General features: G+C 61.2%; 1 protein-coding gene across 3 annotated transcripts in view; it reads left to right on the forward strand.

Moving 5' to 3' along the window:
- IQGAP2 (IQ motif containing GTPase activating protein 2) overlaps nucleotides 1-15,668 on the forward strand; it is a 196,178-nt gene that overhangs the window by 143,242 nt on the left and 37,268 nt on the right. For all 3 annotated transcript variants that reach the window (XM_070056267.1, NM_001082161.1, XM_070056266.1), the window contains 6 exon segments: nucleotides 1,225-1,308; nucleotides 2,193-2,264; nucleotides 3,159-3,228; nucleotides 5,234-5,442; nucleotides 10,900-11,049; nucleotides 14,353-14,516. In XM_070056267.1, the coding sequence (XP_069912368.1) occupies nucleotides 1,225-1,308; nucleotides 2,193-2,264; nucleotides 3,159-3,228; nucleotides 5,234-5,442; nucleotides 10,900-11,049; nucleotides 14,353-14,516 (749 nt within the window).

Genomic DNA, 15,668 nt, shown 5'->3' on the forward strand with positions numbered 1-15,668 from the left:
TGGTGACAGGTCTTTATAAAGTCTGGCTTTTCTACGTAGGTGCTTGTGTTCCCCTCGGCTGGAACACGGGACACCACCCGTCCCCACAGGTGGAAGGCGCCATTCACTCTGAGTTCGCTGAATCCCCCAGAGGTCTGTCTTCCTCTGTTCTCTCACACCCCCGTGTCCGCGCTTCTCGTCCCTGCCTGACGGGCGGCTGCGATGGCAGTTGCTCTGTGTTACTGGCTGCTGCCCGAGGCAGCCCTGAGTTTAGAGCCCCACGCTCTCCCCAGATAACCCCCCAGTCAGCGAGGTTTCCTCTCTGGGTCCCTCTTCCCGCCACTCCCGGCGCCCTCTCTCCTGGGATCCCGCCGTCTGTGTCTCCACCTGCTGGTTTCCTGGGCTTTGTGGGCGGTGCTGAGCGTGGCTGACGTGGCCGTGGGGGAAGCGAGGTGAAGGGCAGCAGAACTCAGCCCGTGGCTTTGCGTGTTCCCCGCTCCAGATTCTTCACGTGAGCGTTCTGAACGGCACGTCTGTCATTTCTGGGGTGGGGGCCGAACGCGGAGCCTGGAGCTTGGTTTGGCTCCGTCCTCACTGCTTGCTGTGGCTCTTGCCCCGCACGTCCGTTGTGTTTGAACTAAGAGTTCTGTGGACCATTTTGAAAAGCATGGGTGGGGTCGCTTGACCGGAGCAGACCTGACGGTTAATGCACGAATAGAGCCCAGTTGCCGTGTCTGTTCGCGGCGTGGAACCTGCTCTTCGCAGTGGGTGGGGTCCCTTACAGAGACTGGGATGAACCGGGACACTCGGGGGTTGCTCCTCCTACAGACACTGACCGTGTCCAGTCTGTGTGTGTCCCGTGGAAGTTCTCTCTGCTGAAGCATCGCTGAAGTCTGAGGAAATGCGCGAGACCGGAAGCGGCTGTCCTGGCCCTCGTGTCCTCGGGGGCTGGGGTCACAGTCCATGGAGCTCTGTCCTCGCAGGCTGCCCTCACTGGGCCCCGGCAGCCAGGGCTGCTGCCCCAGTCATCGCCGCGCGTGCTTCAGAGAGAGTCCGGGTTTGCACCGCTGCTGCTCGGCAGGGCCTCGGGGAGGGGTGCCCTGAGCTGGCCGCCCCGCCCTGTCCCTGGGCGCGGACGAGCCTCCCCGGGAGCTTCCGCCCGTGCTGGGCGTCTACCTGGAGGAGAGGGCCTGCCGCTGGCCGGGCTCCAATGCTCTTGGTGACTGTGACCCCTCCCTCGCCCAGGCCTTCTGGAAGGGACAGAAGCAGCGCCAGGCGTACACGCAGAGGCGACAGACATTCGCCCGTAGCGTTGGTGAAATCGTGAAGGTAAATGGCTCCGCCCTCACAGACGGGCTCCGCTAGGCCTCCCCTCGTGCCGTGTTGATGCCAGGACAGGGCTGGGGGAGGGGTCTGTGAGCCCCCAGGCCGCCCGCCCGGCTCAGTCATGTTTGGCTGTGAGCACCTTGTGGGACTGTGCTTTGTAGCCGGCCCACCAAGGGCGATGTATTACTCGGCCCTGGAGGGAACCCATTCGCCAGTAATGCCTGGGATGCAAGGCAGGTACAAAACCAGCGGCCCCAGGGGGCACAGCCGATGTCCCAGGACCTGTGCCTGAACGTTCTAGAGTCACCCAGCGTGGCTCCCAGACGGGCAGCTTGGGGCTAGACAAGAAGGCCTTGTGGGGCCGAAGCCCAGGAGTGCAGAACCCCAGCCTGGGAGGAACCGGCCTCAGGGCTTTTTGCTCTGACTGCCAAGGGGACAGGACGGGGTCCCCTCCATCGCACGCTTGCTGCGTGTGGACGTGGTGTCCTGTGGCCACCGGGGCGGCCCCTCCCCTCAGAAGAGCACTGGCCACACTCAGCCAGTGGGACGTTCTCCCGGGCAGACCTAGCGGTGCTGTGCATCACCAGGGCGACCGGAGAAACTGGGCCTGCACATCACGCCCTCACCCACACAGCCTCAGCGCAGTGCCCCGGCTTTCACGAGCCGGGATGGAAGCGACATGATCTGAAGGGCCCTCACCGCCTCACCCCTCCCACCCCACCCCGCTTTCCTGCCGGGCCGGCTCTGCACTCCACGTGGTGTGACAGCCGGAGCCGAGAGGGGCAGGAGCTCCTGCTCGCCCCTCGGCGGGGGGCTGCTTTCTCTCACTCGTCCTCGTCTCTGGAAAGACCACAGAAGACGTCAGTAACGGCCGCTTGGTGTTTCAGATTCAGTCCTGGTTCCGGATGGCGGCGGCGAGGAAGAGGTACCTCTCCCGGCTGCAGTATTTCAGAGACCACGTAAGCCACGGCGCGTGCGGACGGCCGAGTGAGCGCTGTGCTCGGTGTTGGCGTGGGATGTTGTCTTTTTGTTTGGTTTTGTTTTTCACAAATGCTGGGCTGACATAGTTGAAAGACAGAGTTACAGAGAGGAGAGACACAGAGGGAAAGGGGAGCGGTCTTCCATCCGCTGGTTCACTCTCCAAATGGCTGCAACGGCCAGGGCTGGACCAGGCCAAAGCCGGGAGCCTGGAAGTCCTGCGGGTCTCCCATGGGGGTGGCAGGGACCCAAGCACCTGGGCCGTCGTCCACTGCCTCCCCAGGCGCGTTAGCAGGGCGCTGGGTCAGGAGTGGAGCAGCTGGGACCGGAGCCGACACTCCGGTGTGGGGGGCCGGGGTTGAGCAGCTGCTCCAGCCACCGCCCACACAGCAAACCTGGAAGGATCTTACTAAATGCTGGCCGTGCGCGCTTGGGAGAGAGCAGCTCCAAGGCCTCGGTGCGGTGGTGCTTGGACGTTTGCTTTCTCTGCTCAGCGGCTACGTTGGAAGCTGCCGCGGAAGCCTGAGCGCGCTCCCACGCGGCCTGTGCGGCTCGGCTCGCCGATAACTGACGGCCTGGGAGGAGCCCGGGAGGATGCTTCTCAGGAATGTAAGGAAGGGAAAAGCAACGAGAGCGATGGGACCAAGTTCTGCGCAGATTCGCTTCCCTTTTTAGATCGGTTTGCTCAGGCAGTGCCCCTGCGGTCCCGTTTGTGCCTTGAGCTAATGTACCTGACCCCTGCTTCTGAGAGAGAGACCAGCGTGGACTACGCGAGGTTCAGATCTCGCAGCATCGGCTCCCGAGTGTCCTGAGCTCTGGACGCTGGAGCAGACAGGGCACACTGGGCGGTCACGGCCCATCTCCATCTTTTGCAGAACAATGAAATTGTCAAGATACAGTCACTGTTGAGAGCCAGCCGAGCCCGGGGTGACTACAAGACGCTAGGTGAGTCGGAGCTGTGCTGCAGCCGGGACGCCCCAGGAGCCAGCCCCGGCCAGCCCCCCTCAGAGCGTCTCAGAGGCCGCCTACCGGTGCTGGCAGCGTGATCCCCACCACCCTGGTTTCTGCCTGGTGCCAGGTGGTGTGTAGTGACAGGCAGCAGGCTCCCTGTGGGCAGTGGGCCAAGTGCGCTGTCTCTGTTGCATCCCAGTGGGAGGCAGGAATCCAGCAGGGTTGCCCAGAGATAAACCAAGTTGGGTAACTTGTCAGCAGGCTTGTGAGTCCCCCCCGACTTGGAGGATAAGATGTGTTGGTGGGACTGCAAGGGTGAAGCCCTCAGCCTCTTTCCCTGGGCGGTGGGGGCTGCACCCTCTCAGCCCGGCAGCTTCCCCAGCAGAGACCCTCAGAGGTGGCCAGAGAGCGAGGGCGCTGGGTGTGGGGGCTGGGCTGGGCTTGTGAGCCGTTCCGTCACCGGTTTGCCTGTTAATATTCCCACATGAAGCCGCTGTGGGCTCTTGCCATGAATTCAGAGAATTCTGAATACTGGCACAAATAAAGCAGGCAATGTGCTAAGTTTTGAGCTTTTTATTTAGTGAGAGAAATGCATAGGAGAGTGAGGGCTCTAAGAGAGAGAGGGAGATCTGGATTCATACCGCGCACCAGGAGCCAGCCCTGTGGAGGAGCGTGCAGGCCGGGAAGCATGGGGCGGGTGGCTGGAAGGCCACGCGCCCCGAAGGTGTGGGGCAGCAAGGGGACCAAGGGCAGGGAGGAAGAAGGGCTGGGCCCACCTTGCTTCAGGCCTTTTATCCACTTCCAAAGGGTCGTTGTTAACTAGCCTGATTGGCAGGTGGGCACACAGGTGGGGTCAGGTGGGGGATGAGATCACACAGGGGGCGTGGTGAAGGTGTGGTCTTCCAGCTCACAAATCGGATCCATTTTATCCTGGATGCCTGCCTACGACAGTTACAGACTAAGCCTTCCTGTGCCTGGTGTCACGGCTCCCCAGGGCTCCTGGGACAGAATAGAGACAGCCTTGGAGGTCGCCAGGCCTGCAGGGTCTCCCAGTCACCTTCGTGTCGCTCGGTCCGAGCATTTATCCCAGAGGGTCCACATGTTTATTCTGTCTTTGAAGTTTTTTAAATGTTCATTTTTTTTGCTTTCACATTATTTGCAAAATGGAGAGAGAGGGAGAGACTGAGATCTTCCATGTACTGACTCACTCCCCAAATGCCCACAACAGCCAGGGCGAGCCCAGGCCAAAGGCAGGAGCTGGGAACTCCACCCAGGTCTCACATGCGAGTGGCAGGGACCCAGGCACGTGAGCCACCCAGAGGTGCTGGGGTTCAGACCAGGCACTCCGACCTGGGGTGCAGCCGTCCTGGGTTGGCCTCACTAAGCGTGTCTGAAAAAGACGTCTTCAGGAGTCAGAGTGCTAGGGACTGAAGCACGGGGTGCAGGTGCGAGGGGAAACCTTTCACGAGTCACGAGACCCCCCCCCCACCCCTGCATGGCCCAGGCCCGTGTTCACATCACAGTGTCTGAGCGCCCGTCACTGCCAGGCAGAGCGTGGGCACGCTGGCCGCCGGGGCTGCCGCCTCACACCCTTTCTAACCCAGCTCCCGCCGGGCCCGCCTCCTGCCCAAGGTCCCTGGGGCTGGGAGAAGTCACCTTCTGTTTCGCGCTCCAAAGGCTTGGTGTGCCCACCTGGCCCAGGCCAGGCCCCAGCGGGGCTCAAGCCGCCGCCTTCTGTCGCAGGCCCCCGAAAGCGGGACACATGCTCTGCCTGCCCGGGGCGTGCGTCGGGGGTGGCATGGCCCCTCTCGGGTGATGCCTTTGTTCGCACGATCTGTTTCCTGCCCACATTGTGAGCCGGGCTGGACGAGCCCTCCTCCGAGCAGACGCGTCCGTGGCCGTGTGTGCCCGGAGCCCCGACACTGATGGCTCCGGGTCTTTCTTCCCTGCGCGGAGTCCTTCCGAGCTCTCGCTCACGCTCGCCCTTCCTCCCCTGCAGTGGGCTCCGAGAACCCACCGTTGACGGTCATCCGCAAGTTCGTCCACCTGCTGGACCAGAGTGACCTGGACTTCCAGGAGGAGCTGGAGGTGGCACGGCTGCGGGAGGAGGTGGTGACCAAGATCAGGGCCAACCAGCAGCTGGAGAAGGACCTCAACCTGATGGACATCAAGATCGGCCTCCTGGTGAAGAACAGGATCACACTGGAGGTCAGCGGGGCGGGGGCGGGGGCGGGGGCGGGGCTCCTGCAGCACAGGGGGCGCTGCCCCGAGGCCATGCCTGCTGGTGGCCAGTAGTGTTCCTAGGCCGGCAAACTCCGTGCCCCCCACCTCTCTAACACTTTTTAAGGCTCCTGTCACGTTCAGAAACTGCAGTCGCAGAAAATCAGACCTGCTCACCTGTGTGCTTCACTAGGAGACCCAGGCCTTTGACTGACGGGGGCAGCTACGCACTCAGGACTGTGCTGCACCTGCCATCCCCCCCACTCAGAGCCCAGAGGCCCTACCACCGCGGAGACCCTCTCCCGGGCCCTGCAGAGCAGCCCTGCCCCGTCCCCGGCTTGAGTGCGTGCTGCTGCCGTTCACTCTCCGTGTGAGGCTGTCGGGGCCGGAGCTCCGTACACAGCCCGGGCAGGGTCCTTGTGACCCAGGAGGGGTTTCTGGGGTGAGGCCTCTCCCCAGCCCTGCCCCTCCCCAGCACATCGCAGCACTGTTGAGAAAACCGACAGGTCACGAGGGCCGTGGACCTTCCAGAGATGAGCACAGGGGAGGCACCGTCGCCAGGGCAGGCGAGGGCCCCACTCTGCCCTGCACACCCCTCCAGCGCCGCGGGAGCGAGGGAAGACGGAGGCGCGTAGTGCGAGGCCATGGCTTAGGTGCTGCGCGGTGAACTCTGTTCATTTTGTCCAGGAAAACCGCGGGACTTTGCTTTCAGAAGGAAAATCATGTTTGTTTACGTTTTTATTGCTTAACTTTTTATTATTTGAAAAACAACAGAGGAGAAGCAGAGACAGACCTGCGGCCAGAGCTGAGCCAGGTCAGAGCCGGGAGCCAGGAACTCCATCCAGGTCTCCCACGTGGGGCAGGGCCGCAGGTCCTCGAGCCGTCGCCTTCTGCCTCCAGGCGGTGCGTTGGCAGGAAGGTGGCGTTGGACGCGGAACCAGGACTTGAGCTCCTGGTCTTAGACACAGAATGGGGGTGTCCTGAGTGACATCTTAGCCACTGCCCGTTCCCCCTCGATTTTTTTTTTTTTGGACAGGCAGAGTGGACAGTGAGAGAGAGAGAGACAGAGAGAAAGGTCTTCCTTTTGCCGTTGGTTCACCCTCCAATGGCCGCCGCGGCCGGCGCACTGCGCTGATCCGAAGCCAGGAGCCAGGTGCTTCTCCTGGTCTCCCATGGGGTGCAGGGCCCAAGCACTTGGGCCATCCTCCACTGCACTCCCTGGCCACAGCAGAGAGCTGGCCTGGAAGAGGGGCAACCGGGACAGAATCCGGCGCCCCGACCGGACTAGAACCCGGTGTGCCGGCGCCACAAAGTGGAGGATTAGCCTAGTGAGCCGCGGCGCCGGCCGCCCCTAGATTTTAAAATATTTTTCCTTATTTATCTGAAAGAGCGAGAGCTGTTGAACCCCATGTGTTCCAGGGGTCTCCGGAGACGGCCCTTGCACACGGCACACGGCTCCCCTCGGAAGTGCGGGGCTGGTGTGAGCAGGTGAACAGCGGAGGACCCCGCGGAAACGCTGTCGGCCGGGCTCCCCTGTCCGCATCAGGCTGGAGCTTTGGTTTGGTTTCCAGGGCGTGTGTCACACAAACTGACAGCGCCGTGAAGTCAAGCTAGATTTCAGTTGTGTTCTCAGACCCGAGAACGTGGCCAGCACTTGCTGGGAGTTAAGCCACTGAAGAGTAAGCGTGGCGTCTGCAGTCCCATCACTGCAGTCGCGTTTGGAGCTGGATGGGGAGAGCAGCACAGCCCGGGGCTGGCGTTGCGCCGTGTGTTCCGCTGCTGCTCGGGTGCCTGTGTCCCACGTCGGAGCTCCCAGCACAGCCTCCTGCTAACGTGCCCGGGAGGCAGCACGTGGTGACCCCGGTGCTTGGTCCCCTGCCACCACCTGGGAGACCTGGATGGAGTTCCTGGCTCCTGGCTTCGACCTGGGCCTGTCTGTCTGTGGTGTATGTGTGTGTATGAGAGAGACTGCCTTTCAAATAAATAGATGACTTTTAAAAGAAATTATTTATTCAAAAGGCAGAGAGACAGAGAGATCTTCCGTCTGCTGGTTCACTTCCCAAATGCTTACAACAAGCAGGGCTGTTCCAGGTTGAAGCCAAGAGCCTGGAACTTTGCCCAGGTCTCCATGTGGGTGCAGGGGCCCGAGCACTTGAGCCACCTTCTCCTGGCTTCCCAGGCCATCAGCAGAGAGCTGCCTCAGAAGCTGATGAGCAGGCCCCAAGGCGTCGCTCTGATACAGGCTGCCCCACCACAGTGCCTGCCCCAGGAAGTGGGTCTTAAAGAAAACACGGGGGCCTTCCCTAGAGCCCTGCGGACAGGGGGAGGAACCTTGGCTGGAGTGGGGATGGGGGGGGCTGTCTTTGACAACGAAACTTGTGAAGTAGAAGGGGCGTGGCCCAGCTTCTGCAGGCAGCGCCAGCCCCCTCGCGACCTCACAGCCCTCCCCAAGCCCGTGGGTTAGCGCTGAGCTCCGTCTGACACAGAAGCAGCGCCACCCCGTGCCCTCACGCCCCCCAGAGCCAGCCGCCAGTCACGCCGCAGCGTGCATGCCTCAGTCGGGATTGCCCACCCACACAGGCCGCTGCTGGACTCCCAGGGTCAGCCCCCTCCTGGGCTCCGCCTCTGGCTCACCTGCGCCACATCACTCCCTCTCCAGGCACAGGCATTCAGCTCACCCCGGAGCTTGCTGCCGTACCGCCCTATAGCACAGGTGCCAGAGATGATTTTGTTCCGATGGAAAATGTTCTAAAGCCGAAGCCCAGTATTGCGGAGCACGCGCCCCCTGAACTTGTTGGAGGACCCACATAGTGGCTGAGATGTTTTCACTGTGGATGTGAGATCGGGGTCATGCACTTGTTCCGTGCATTTGCGGGAGCTGGTTTCCCTGGCGCCCGGTATCTGAGGAGCCGGGGTTATCGGCCCTGGGAGCCAGGCTGGCTCTAGTGGTCTCGGGGCTGCTGACAGCCGCCTTCCCAGACCTCCCCTGAGCTCCCTGGGCGGCAGCTGCACCCCCTTTCTCTGTGTTGAACGTACTTTATGCTGCTTTAAATACCACGGACCTGCCCGTTGAGTCCCCGTTCCCTACAGGCGTCTGGGGTCTCAGGGCGGGTGAGCTCAAGGCGAGAGATAGCATCCCAGCCCTGGAGATGCCGGGAGTGACCACGTGCAGCGCTGTCACCAAAGCTGGGTGGGTCCATGGCCCCCTGGGGCGCTGACCCCAGCTCCCGACGCCTGGGAGGTGAGCTGAGTGACGATGGCCCTCCTGTCAGGGGCCTCAGAGGGGCAGGCAGAACGAGCAGCTGCCCCCGGTCTTTGGTCCAGGGCGGGGCCAGGGATGCCGAGGGCAGGGCCTGAGCACAGCGAGATGCTGTCTCTCCCACAACGCCCACCGTGCCCACCCTCCCGCATCCCAAGTCCATGGCTGAGTGGTGGTGCTGCCATCCTGTCTCCCAAATTCCAGAACGTTCCATCAGCCCAGAGAGACGCCAGAGAAAACGTCCCGGGTGAGTGCGTGGGTCGGGTGCACAGCCCGTGTGTCCAGCAGACACCACCGACTCGCACTTGCTGGCGTGTGAGCTGCATTTCAATCCAGAGTAAGAAAGGCCTTCGAATTGTTAACAGCGAGTCTTTCCCCGCCGCCGTAGCCATGACAGCCGTCAAGGGTTGCCTGTGCTAGAGCCGGCTGAATGCGGTCTCACAGTGGGTGCCGTGCCGACGGGCCTCTCATGCCGTGGCGGTTGCAGGCTCATCTGCCTGTGGCGCGAGCCAGCGCTTTGTCCCCTGAGGTTGTGCGGCACGGACAGGCCACACTTTGTTCCTCCACTGGGCAACGGAGCTGCTGTGAGTGACACTGCTGTGAACACGCCAGCCCAGGCTTGTGTGGTCTTTTCGTGCGGCTGTGTACCTAGGAGTGAGGTTGCAGGTTGTGTGTGGCAGCTCCATCTCACCTCTGCGCACGGCCACACGTCACACCGCCCGCGAGGCGTGGAGCTTCAGATCCCTGCGTGTCTGTGCCCATGCTGTGTCTGTGTTGTTCTCAGAGCTGGTGTGACGTGTGTCTGCCCACGCTTGGGACGTGCAGGCCCAGTGCTACCGGGAAGCCTCTTCCTCTCTCCTCAGTCATTTGCATTTGTGCTTTGGCAAAGTGACTGTTCACAGCCTTGGCCCATTCTTTTCTGCTGGGTGATTTTTTTTTTAAAGGTTTGTTTATTTGAAAGGCAGAGTCACAGAGAGACAAAGGGGGAAACAGAGAGGGAGAGAGGTCAGCGCCGCGGCTCACTAGGCTAATCCCCTGCCTTGCAGCGCCGGCACACCGGGTTCTAGTCCCAGTCGGAGCGCCGGATTCTGTCCCAATTGCCCCTCTTCCAGGCCAGCTCTCTGCTGTGGCCAGGGAGGGCAGTGGAGGATGGCCCAAGTGGTTGGGCCCTGCACCCCGTGGGAGACCAGGAGAAGCACCTGGCTCCTGCCATTGGATCAGTGTGGTGCGCCAGCCACAGCGTGCTGGCCACGGCGGCCATTGGAGGGTGAACCAGCAACAAAAAGGAAGATCTTTCTCTCTGTCTCTCTCTCTCACTGTCCACTCTGCCTGTCAAAAAATAAATAAATAAAAATTAAAAAATTAAAAAATGGAGAGAGAGGGAGAGAGAGATCTTCCATCCACCAGTCCACTCTCCAATTGGCCATAACGGCTGGAGCTGCGCCGATCAGGAGACAGGAGCTTCATCCTGGTTTCCCATGTGGGTGCAGAGGCCCAAGGACTTGGGTCATTTTCTACAGCTTTCCCAGGCCATAGCAGAGAGTTGGATCGGAAGAGGAGCAGCTGGGATTTGAACTGGTGCCCATATGGGACGCCGGTACTGCAGGTGGCAGCTTTACCCACACAGCGCCAGCCCCGTGATTTGTTTTTGCTTTTCAGTTGTAAGGGTTCTTTACGTATCCTGGACACGAGCCCTCTGTGCAGGGTGGGATCTGTGAGTGTCTTCTCCTGCCCTGGGAGTTCTGTGTCTGTCACATCACCACGGGTTTTGGCCCTGACGAAGTCCAGCTTGCGTAGTTTGTCCTTGTCCTTGGTGCTGTGGTGTCACAGCTGAGAGCGCCGTGTTCATCCCAGGTCTTCTCGCCCTCGCGTCACGGCTCTTGCTCTTCCGTTCAGTTCTGTGATCTCTTTGGGGCGAGTTTTGTCTGCGGTGTGAGGTGGGGTCTGGCTTTCTTGGGAACGCAGCCGTCCAGTTGTCCCGGCGCCGTCTGCTGACCGTTCTCCCCATCGATGACTTGGCGCTGCGTCACGTCTCAGAGCAAAGGAGCAGAGCTCTGGCGAAGGTCCTCTCAGAGGCACAGACTCGCCTGAAACATTTCTGTACTTTGTAACGTTCTTTGTTTCCTCGTGAGAGATTGGAGGAGGTGGGGCGCCCGTTCCATACCACTTCCTAACGTCTCTTGCAGGACGTCATTTCGCACAGAACCAAGCTGAACAAGAAGAAGGGGGGAGAGACGGAGGTGCAGAATAGCGTCGACAACCAGGGCATCAAGAGCCTGAGTAAGGAGAGGAGAAAGACCCTGGAGGCCTACCAGCAGCTGTTCTACCTGCTACAGGTGAGCGCCCCGCCGGCCCTGGTGCCTGTGTTCCACGGGCCCGCCGAGCGCCACGTGCTGCTGTAAGGAACCCCGGCACTGTGGGAACCGCGTATCTCAGAGGGAAAACCGGGGCACGGCCGGCAGTGGGGAGCCAGGGGCTTGGCCTCCGACAGCTCTTCGTGTGCTCCGCCGTGTGCAGCCAGTGTGACTCCAGCAGTGACCGTGCAGGGCTGCCCCCGCCACCCTGCACGGGAGAGCGAGCGGGCCGCGGTCAGGCGGGGTGTGTGCTTCCGTTGCCTCTGAGTGTGGTGAGCGCCGTGGCTGTACGTGGCCGTGTCTGGATGTGGACTGCATGGGCACTTACTCCTCTGTTCATGTTGAGTCACCCCTGCACCCTGCTGGCTCCGTAGTCCGTCTAGAAGGCTGGGACGTCGTGTGCACAGCCCCTCCTGGGCAGGAAGCGTCCCCCCGAGAGTGGGCTGCTTCTCTGGTGACTCCTCCAAGGCCTGGAGGTGCCACGTGTTGGCTGGAGGACTTGTGGGAACCATGAGGGGCCAGGCTCCTCACACAGGTGTGGGAACCACGGAGGGGACCAGGCCCCTCACACAGGTGTGGGAACCACGGACAGGACCAGGCTCCTCACACAGGTGTGGGAACCACGGAGGGGACCAGGCTCCTCCTGCTTGTGGGAACCACAGAAGGGCCAGGCTCCTCCAGCATGTGGGTGCTACAGGGGTGGCACAGACAGCAGCGTGTGAGTCCCTAGAATTGCCTGGAGCCTTTCAGGAAGCAAGGTCTCCTGGGGCTTGATTCAGATCGGCTGTCAGCCATAAGGTGGAAACCTAGACACCAAACTTTTTCCTTTGTGTAAGATTTACTTATTTGATAGGCAGAATTACAGAGAGAGGGAGAGACAGAGAGAAAGAGATGGATCTTCCATCTGCTGGTTCACTCGTCAAATGGCCGCAACAGCCGGGGCTGGAGCCAGGAGCTTCCTCTGGGTCTCGCACTGGGCCATCCTCTGCTGCCCTTCCCAGGCCTTTAGCAGGGTGTCGGATCAGAAGTGGAGCGCTTGGGATAGGAGCTGGCGCCCATATGGGATGCCGGTGTAGCATGCGGTGGATTCACAGCTTTACCCGCTGCGCCACAGCGCCGGCCCCACGCTGACCAGTTTTGGGTTCATGAAACCTGTAGGGCTCCGTTTCCCACATGCCTGGCACAGAGGAGTCGGGCGTGAGTCCCCAGCCTCACACCACACCGTTTGCCCTGCTCTGCACGTGGAGACCCCTCGGGAAAAGGAGAGAAAGCCAGGCAGCTGCTTAGAAAAATCCCACCTGAGTCATGCCAGCAGCGCACGGCCCACGCACGGCCACTCGGCCGTGTCCGCTGAAGGGGCCCAGAGTCACACGCATTTCCCCCTTGTCTGTCCTCCTTTGTGACGTTCGTCCAAGAGCCATGGAGAAATCACAGAGAAACCAGCAGCCAGGGATTCCTGGTCCCTTCGATTCCAGCTGAGCAGGATTCTTCCCTGAGTGGCAGGTCCTGCTGTAAGCTTTGCCCAGGGCGCTGTCCCTGGCCTGTGCCTCTGTTCACTCAGGCCGCCCGAGGGGAGTGACCTGTGGCCTCCTTCCGCGGCTCAGCCACATCCCCAGGCGGCACTGGGAGACGATCCCCGCGGGCCACAGCACAGAAGCACGGCAGTGCAGGCGATCACCACGAACAGGAAACGCACCCAGCACGTGCAGTCAGCCCAGAGTCTGGGGGTCTGCGGATGTCAGAGCAAACTGCCCAGTGTGGGGGACGGCGTGAGCTGGGGATCCCAGCCCCCTGCGACTCAGCTTCTGTGTGGCCTCCCCCACCCCTGACAAGCCCTCGGGGCTCCCGCATTCTCTGCCAGTCTGTGTTTTGGCCGTCTGGGTACCCCTGTTCTGGGTCCCCCTCCTGGCAGCCTCCCTGGTGTGGAGTGTTGCGCCCACCATGCATCTCCACACCTTTCCTTCTGCATTCTGGGCTCCGGGGAGGGCACGGCCCCTTCTGCACATCCATCAGCCCTTCCTGTGGGCCTGGGTTCCTTGTCCACGCCTGCCTGTCTGCTCTGTATCTTATGGTGACCCCTGGCTGCAGAAGGTCAATGGGGAGAAGCTCGTTAGCCTGAGTTTGTCAAGGGTGACATCCATGACGTGATACTCAAACGTGACTGTGTGCTGTGAAACGATGCTCACACGTGACCATGTCCTGTGACGTGCCTGTGAGATGATGCTCAAACATGGCTGTGTTGTAGGAGACACGTATGACACCACACTCAAACATGACCGTGTCCTGTGACACTCCTGTGACACGATGCTCACATGTGACCATGTCCTGTGACGTGCCTGTGAGATGATCAAACATGACTGTGTTGTAGGAGACACATATGACACCACATTCAAACATGACTGTGGCCTGTGACATACCTGTGACAACACTCAAACGTGACCTTGTCTCGTGACACACCTATGACATGACACTCAGATTTTTAAAAAAATTTTTTAAAGATTTTATTTATTTATTTGAGAGGTAGAGTTACAGACAGAGAGAGGGAGAGACAGAAAGGTCTTCCATCCGTTGGTTCACTCCCCAGATGGCCACATCAGCCGGAGCTGCACCGATCTGAAGCCAGGAGCCAGGAGCTTCTTCCCTGTGTCCCATGCGGGTGCAGGAGCCCAAGCACTTGGGCCATCTTCTACTGCCTTCCCAGGCCACAGCAGAGAGCTGGACTGGAAGAGGGGCAGCCAGGACTAGAACTGGCACCCATTTGGGATGCCAGTGGCAGATGGAGGATTAACCTACTGTGCCATGGGGCCGGCCCCTCAAATGTGACTGTGTCCTGTGACACCTCTGTGATGTGAAGCTCAAACTTGATCATGTCTTATGACATGATGCTCCAACATGACTGTCCTATGACACAGTGCTTAAATGTGACCATGTATGACATGAAGCTCAAACATGACCATGTCCTGTGACACACCTCTGGCATGATGCTCCAACATGACTGCCCTGTGACATGTGACACGATACTCCCTACATGCCCATGTCCTGTGACATGCCTGTGGCGTGACACTGAAACGTGACCGGGAGCTGGGAGACATCTGTGGCCCGGCGTGCTTCCGTAGCGTCCTGAGGCACCGTGGTGGTGTCAGCTGGAACTCTGGAGGTCTCACTGTGCCAGGCCCTTCGGTGGCTATCAGCGACACGTGAGGGTCAGCGACACGTGAGGGACACACTGCCTTAGTTGACGACTCGTTAACTGAGCTCTGTGGGCTCTGCTTCCCTCCCCCGCAGACCAACCCCTCCTACCTGGCCAAGCTGATCTTCCAGATGCCGCAGAACAAGTCCACGCGGTTCATGGACACCGTGGTGTTCACGCTGTACAACTACGCCTCCAACCAGCGCGAGGAGTACCTGCTGCTGAAGCTCTTCCAGACCGCACTTGAGGAGGAGGTCAAGTACGTGGGGGGGGCTGGGGGTGAGACCCGGGGTGGGGGAGACCCTGGGGCAGGCTGGCGGAGGGGCGGGTGAGACCTGGGGTGGGCCGGCGGAGGGGTGGGTGAGATCCGGGGCGGGGCTGGTGGAGGGGCGGGTGAGACCCTGGGGCGGGGCGGTGGAGGGGTGGGGGAGACCCGGGGCAGGCCAGCGGAGGGGTTGGGGAGACCCTGGGGCAGGCCGGTGGAGGGGTGGGTGAGACCCGGGGCGGGGCCAGCGGAGGGGTGGGTGAGATCCGGGGCGGGGCTGGTGGAGGGGCGGGTGAGACCCTGGGGCGGGGTGGTGGAGGGGTGGGGGAGACCCTGGGGCGGGCCGGCAGAGGGGTTGGGGAGACCCTGGGGCAGGCCGGCGGAGGGGTGGAAGCTGGGAAGAGGGGCTGGGCGGGAGCTCCGCGGTGCAGGCGCCAGGGCTGTGCCGTTCACGGCTGGGAGCCGTGAGGGTCTCTGGGCTCTGCGGCTGTGAAGCACCCATGTGGGCGCCCTGGGGTTTCTGGCCACAGACAGGGTCAGAGGCAGAAAACACGGTTTAGGTTTCAGCACTGTGAGTCGCAGCTGTAGGTGTCGACATGTGAGTCGCAGCTGTAGGTGTAGACATGTGAGTGAAGATGGGCAGCAGGACCAGGGACTTCCAGGCTGCACCAACGGGGTTGGAGCTGCGCTGTGCTGGGGGCCCGAGGGGCGAGCGTGGGTCACGTGGGGCAGTGCTGCCAGCTGGGCCTTGGTCTGACCTTGCACTTGGCCTGTCTGGCCCGCCCCCACTCACCGGGACACTGCAGACAGCTCATGGAAAATCGACTTTAAACTGTTGATTTTCATGCAGAACTGTCCTGCGGCCCAGGCTTTTCATGAGAAGGTCGTCGGAGGCCCCTCACGTGCTTGGGCCTCTGACCTTGCTTCACCAGACGTGGCTTCAGCCCATTTTCTATGCACTTTGTGAAGTACCTTGTACAGAAAGTCAAAGAAGACGGAATCTAAACCTGAGAAGGACGAGCAAAGGACCAGGACCTGGGCAGGCTCTGCCGGAGCCTGCAGGGGAGGGGCGGAGGGAGGCGGAGCCAGGGGGCAGGGGGCTGGGAGAGGGACCAGAGGCCACGTTGGGGAGAATTTGGGTGGGGT

The sequence above is a fragment of the Oryctolagus cuniculus genome, chromosome 14 (genome assembly GCF_964237555.1).
Source record: "Oryctolagus cuniculus chromosome 14, mOryCun1.1, whole genome shotgun sequence".
NCBI classification, from domain to species: Eukaryota; Metazoa; Chordata; class Mammalia; order Lagomorpha; family Leporidae; genus Oryctolagus; species Oryctolagus cuniculus.